The 6,458-nt window shown below is 31.3% G+C and overlaps 1 protein-coding gene and 1 long non-coding RNA gene across 2 annotated transcripts in view; one reads left to right on the forward strand and one right to left on the reverse strand.

The window, feature by feature from the left end:
- LOC109351049 lies at window positions 1,756-3,194 on the reverse strand. The gene is made up of 3 exons (XR_002108178.1): window positions 3,016-3,194; window positions 2,634-2,778; window positions 1,756-2,184 (listed from the first exon to the last, which is right to left on the reverse strand). It is a non-coding gene; the product is annotated as an uncharacterized LOC109351049 (long non-coding RNA).
- LOC109350472 (calcium-dependent protein kinase 1-like) overlaps window positions 4,064-6,458 on the forward strand; it is a 7,278-nt gene continuing 4,883 nt past the window's right edge. Inside the window, exons 1-2 of the mRNA XM_019591706.1 lie at window positions 4,064-4,087; window positions 5,469-5,636. Of these exons, the coding sequence (XP_019447251.1) occupies window positions 4,064-4,087; window positions 5,469-5,636 (192 nt within the window). The remainder of the gene's footprint in view (window positions 4,088-5,468; window positions 5,637-6,458) is intronic.

The raw sequence follows: 6,458 nt of genomic DNA on the forward strand, positions 1-6,458 counted from the left end.
TGAACCACTGTACCACTATACCAGTACCCTGACCGGTTTGATAACCGGTACGGTTTTAAAAACACTGTATAAAGGATTCAATGTAATTTTGTTTTTTAATCTATTCAATATTCAATGAATAATATTCTTTTTTTCATTTTTCTTGTTTCATCAAGAAGATTTGTCAACACCTCTTACCATTTTAACATAGTATCAGAGCAATAATTATTGTTTTAATGACTTCCGTATATGCTTCTATCATTCCAAGATTCAACAAAGAATCATCATTCTCATTCATAACTCTCAGAAAAAGTTGGTTTCATATTCATCCAGGTGATTAGACGATGGTGTGCAACATCACCTTAAAGAGGAAGCTAGCATTTTATCTAAAGTTCCAGTTTCCTTGTATCAGCATGCTCCTGTTGTAGATAATGATGGAGCCTAAGACTAAAGGGCCAATGCCATCTTATTACAATGTTCTTGGTGTTATTTCAAGTTCTTCCATTGAATAAATAAGGTGTGCTTATAGGAAGCTTGCAATGCAGTGACATTTAGATAGATGGACAAAATCGCCTTCTTTACTTGCTTAAGCCAACCACAAATTTAAGCAAATTCAAGAAGTCTATTCAATGTTATCAGACCCAAGAAAAGAAACTCTTTGGGTGCTATTTGATTCACAAGAAGTTCCTACAAAGTGTATGATAAGTCAAACACAACATAATGTTTTAGATGCAATTGATCTTTCTTCTTCTCTAAATATTTTCCGAGAAAGATTTGTTATGATTTGTATTCCTATTCCTACCAAAAAGATTCTAATACTGTAGCATAAGTTGCATTATATCCTCTTGTATATTCTGGATTGTGAATGTTGCTTCAAGATTTGGAAACTTTAAAATATATCACAAAGTGTAAGGTAGTGACAGGAGTAAAAAATGTACAGCTTCATTGAACACATTTTTTTCTTATTTTTTTATCATTTACCCTAATTATTTCTTGTCTATAGTACTTTATTTTTTTACTCTTCTCTCATTAAAGACACAACATTGTTAAAGTGTGTATTTTTTATTCTTTGAAGCATATTAGGATCAAGATTAAGATCCTTTTTATTTTCTCTCTTCATTCATTATGGTTGGTTAAGCTTCTGTCAAAATAGATGGTTAAGTTTTGGATGAAGTTACTTCTGCCTATGGTGGTTAAGTGTCAATGTTGCTTCACATTCAGATTTCAAGACTGGGAGATGAAGATTCACTCATCAGCAAGAGGGAGTATTATAATATATCATTGTGTTCAACACAATTATTTCAAGCTTGGAATGCTTAATACATTACAGCTTGCGGGGAATGTTAAAATAATTGAGTAGTTAGAGTTTGGTTAGAATAGTTAGTTTTTCTATCCTTTATATACATGATTCAATGTAATTTTGCTTTTCAATCTATTCAATATTCAATGAATAATATTCTTTTTTTCATTTTTCTTGTTTCATCAAGAAGATTTGTCAATACCTCCTACAATTTCAACAAAAGGGAGTCTCGTTGTTATCCAAACATGCAAGGAGGAAATAAACACAAATGAGATATAAATATTGTGAACACCTATTTTTGTCCGGCTCATAATAGAACCCAACATTAGATTTTTAGCACCAGAAATATTATATAAAAAACATTTTTAATTTATTTCGAAAATTGTTAAATTAAGTAATTTAAAGTGGAAAATGGAATAAAGAATAAAACAACTAAGTGAAGGAAAATTGATTGATAACCAGATTTGAGGAGTGTATGGAGTTTGTTGGGGATAATGGGGGAGTTACCTATTTTCTAGGAGTAATGGATAGAGAGTTTGGTTTCTTATCACCCTTTATAAAAAAACACCAGATTTTTTACAAAGAGGAGGGGGAGGGAGAGAGATAAACGTGTACAAGGGGAGTTTTTTTTTCTCTTCACTCTCCTAACCCTCCAACCACCAACAATCTCTTTACATTCAACATATGCCCATCAAAAATTCTAGTTCTCAATTCAAATACCAATCTAGAAGAGAATAAATAAGAGGCAAAAGCCATTCTCTGCTCTCCTTTTATTTGTTCTTAAACACAACTCCTAAACATACATAAACTCATTGATCATTCTTCTTCATCTTCTTCTTCTTATTTAGCCTCATATCCTTTCTTCTCACCCTTGCTCTTCAAGCACTACCTTATCAAGTAGGTTGCTGCACAAATAAACCAGAAAATCATATACCAGAAGAAGGACAAGCACATACGCAACATATAGCAACGAAAAGCACACACCCAAGTAAACATTCAAGCCATAATAATATTGTGTTATGAACATATCCTATTTTATGCGATTACTCATATTGGGTTGATTTCAGTAGAATGTATATTTGCTTAAAGTAAGAAAACGAAACAGAATGAAGCATACGGGGTGTTGTTATAAAGTAAAATAAACATGACTTGTGTCTAGGTTAAATTTTAAGAGAGCCTATTCCTCATAAAGATTACATACACCCATGTCGATTGGATGCATATGATAATCACAAAACAATCCTCTCAGCTTGTTCTCAATAAATTAACATATTATCTTATTATCATATGCATGTCACCCCTTAATTTAAGCACTGGAGAATATATAAAAGCAAACGGAAAGAAGGTAAGATACCTTATTGGTTACTTTAGCCTCGCGACTTATGGCTCCAATGGGCTCTTCCTTCACCGATTACCGTAATCCTGGCGTTTGGGGATCTTATGAATCCTTGGAACCTCGCTATCTCATCCTACCGTCTTCAGGCCTTTTTTCAATTCACCTAACCAAAAATGAATGCATTAAGTCACGATATAACAACAACCAAAGCGGGTAAGAACATAAATTGTAGAAGGATATGAGTCTATCCTCATCGAACCAAAAGGAAACCGAAAAGGGGATTTAGAGAATCCCCACTCCCTTTACTGTTACAGACACCGAGAGGAGGATGAGAGGACTTAAGAGTTTGTCCTCATTCTTATAAGATTAGGGAGCCATCGAAGGTGAGGAAGAAGAAAACCTGTCGCCGAAACTCCTTAGCCGGTTGGGTTGCGATCATGGACGGTCTCGCTCGTCGTTGCCGGTTTCCACGCTAAGCTCCATTGTCACCATTGCTGGGAAGAAGAGGAGAAATAAAGTTTAGGGATTTCAATCCCTATTTTGGGTGGTGCGTGAGTTTTGAAGGAGAGGATGTTGAAACCCCTCTGTCCTTTTTCTTTCCTTATTATCATTCCTTTCCTTTTTATTATTATTGGTTTTAGTAATTTTATTCATTTGTTGTAATTATTCTAATTCCATGGTATTATTAGCTTAAGAATCATATTATTATACTGAACAAAAGTATACTAAAATCTTTATATTCTCATGTCATATGTTTATTATTGATTAAGGATATTTGTTTTGATAAAAGTATTTTTTACTAATATCTATTTTTAACAAAAATCTAATAAAAATTATTCATCACATAATAAAAGATAATAACTACAAATAATAACAATAATTAGAACATTTTTCTATGACAACAAAGATTATTAATAGAATCACTTGAAAAAATTATAAATGCTTTTGATATAATCTTGGGAGTTAATCAAAGATGGAGAGAAGGTCGCCCCGGATGCCTCTTTCTTCTCAAATCATCTTCGAAATGTCGCGCTACGCCGCTTCTTTTCAATCGATTAAATCTCAAAATCAATTAAACTTTATTTTTTAAATTAAAATAACAAAAATTAACCAAACAAAAACCTTTTTTCAATAATAACCAAACTTGCAAAATGAATATTTTTGACTAAAAATATATTTTCTTTAATTAAAATACCCTAAACCAATAAACATTTTTCTAATAAAGAACTACGTAAGCCTTGATTCCCTTAATAGGGATACGTAGGACCGGGGTCAATCTTGTCAGACTTAACTAAAAAAAATAGTTTTGATCATTTAAATTAATTAATTAACCAAATAATTTAATAAAAATAATATTAATAATAAAGTCATATATTTTAATGAAGGGTACCGCTTGGCGGGCGGGTAGGGTGCTAATACCTTCCCTACCTTGTAACTGACTCCCGAACATGGATATCAAATCCAAGCCCAAGGTAGTTGGACTTAAAAGATTTTTCTACATTTTTAATTATAAAATGTAGTGACGACTCTAAACAAAGTCGTGCAGCCGAAAATCGGGGCACGACAAATATGAAATGTTCAATAATAATTAAATAAAACCGAAATTTAATACCAGACTTCACACTTATTAAATCCAACAAAAAGATAAACTTGTAGTGCTAGCTTCTTAGTTCCTTCAATGCCAATGGTGATGTGTTCCATCTCAAAATTTGCACAAAATTAACACACTCTTTGAAACAAATTTATGAAGTTTAAAACAGTTATACGGATGATCAACAAACTAGATGAAGGTTAAATGTATATCTCAAAGGAGTAGGAATCCTCTTCATTACTTGAGAGAGAAGTGATCTTTTTACACTTAATTATAGAATAAAAGTGTCATTACAAATGTGAATAAAGAGATATAATTGTTTTTTATCTTTACTTTTTATTTTGTTTTATTCAGTACTTCCGAAGTATGACTTATCTTAAAGTGTCTCTCCAAAGATAAAGACATACAATCATACACCATGGCTAATTAATATAGGTAATTCACACAATTTTTTATTTTCCATTTCTACTAACAATTTTTATCTCTATTTGTCATCATTATTTTTATTATACTAATTTCACTAACTATTTCAAATGCCATTTTTAGTTTAATCTTTTAGATTTCATGAAAATAAAATATTTTTTAGCCTTTTAACAGTACGTTCACTTTTGGAACAATTGGAATTCCACTTATTGATGATTTTAAAGTTTAAACCATTATTATATTTAAAATGTTAACCATAAGGATATTATTAATGAAGAGACAAAAATTATCGTTAAAATTGAAGTTTAACATATCAATAATTGCTGACTTAGGTTCCCAAAATTAGTTAACTTATTTTATATTTCTTTATGAATCTAATTGAAACATTTATTAATACCACTCTTATTATATTATATTATATTATATTATATTATATTATATTATATTATATGATTTTATAATAACTAAGTAAACGTAATAAAGGAATACAAAACATATGAGCAAAATTGAAAAATTGGCTATTAATGCTTTTTTGAAAATAGAAAAAAACTTCCTTCACAAATTTCTTAACTTAAAAAAGAGAGGTCAAATCTATTTTGAAATGCATTTCATTCTTTTTCATATCTATTCAATTCACAGTAAATATATATCAAAATTTTGTGGTAGATTTATGAACAAACGAACAATCAAATAATAAAGAGTACAAATACAAAAAAATAATAAAGAGATTTGGTAACGAGGTTCAGTCAATTAATTTCTTACCCAACCTCAATATCCACTATCATGAGAAACATCATATGTTTTTTTGGGAATTATGAAAGCATTTTATTTTATTCCAGGTTATTGCTGAAAATCTTTCAGAAAAAGAAATTATTGGCTTGAAGGAAATGTTCAAATCCATGGATACAGATGACAGTGGAACAATCACTTTTGAAGAATTGAAAACTGGTCTCCCCAAACTGGGTGGCAAACTTTCTAAGTCTGAAGTAAGACAGATAATGGAAGCAGTAAGATTATTTTTCTTTTCTTCTTTGGTTTTACCTTAACTTAGTGTTAGTGGTTCTTCTAGAAGATTTGGTCTCATTTTATAGATGAATGGTGATATGTTTAGTGGTTACACAATATTTCACCCCATTTCTAAATTTTGACCTTAAACATAGGTGGACGAACATAAACATGAGTTCTAAATTCTAATGTGTTCTTTTTATTTTGTGAACAGAACAAAACAGGACAAACAAATAAAAATATGTTGGTTCCACTGAAAGGAATGGAACCAAAGAGAATAGAACAGAACACCCTGTTCTTTCTGCACATCAAACTATCTAATTGGGATTTATACACTCAATAGAATCTGGATATGTCGCGTGTATTTTTATTTGTTTTTTTGATTGACAGACTCTCTTCTTTTCCTTTTTATTTTAAGGGTTGGGGGAAGTTTGTTGGAAATTCCTTATGATTGGTGAAATACCAATCCTAGGATCTTGAATTTAATGATTCTCACACATATTTATGAATCAAAGGGTGTTGTCATACCTGAATCCATGTTCCTGGATGTGCTCCTTTGATCCACGTTTCTGAAAGAGATGTGACATGATGACCTTCCTCAACCAAATCCTTGATTCCTCTTGGGACTTGCGTTTTCACTCTGATGGGGAGATGAGAAAACTAAATATGATTTGGTGTATTGGGGACCATAACCTTCCTGATGTGTTAACTAATAGGGTTCCCATTATCCCCTATGGGTTAACCTGATGGGTATCCACCCATTAAGCCCATATCCGTTATAACCTTTTAGAAATCTAAGGGGTGTCAGTAATTAGATCACTTAT

The sequence above is a fragment of the Lupinus angustifolius genome, chromosome LG06 (genome assembly GCF_001865875.1).
Source record: "Lupinus angustifolius cultivar Tanjil chromosome LG06, LupAngTanjil_v1.0, whole genome shotgun sequence".
NCBI classification, from domain to species: Eukaryota; Viridiplantae; Streptophyta; class Magnoliopsida; order Fabales; family Fabaceae; genus Lupinus; species Lupinus angustifolius.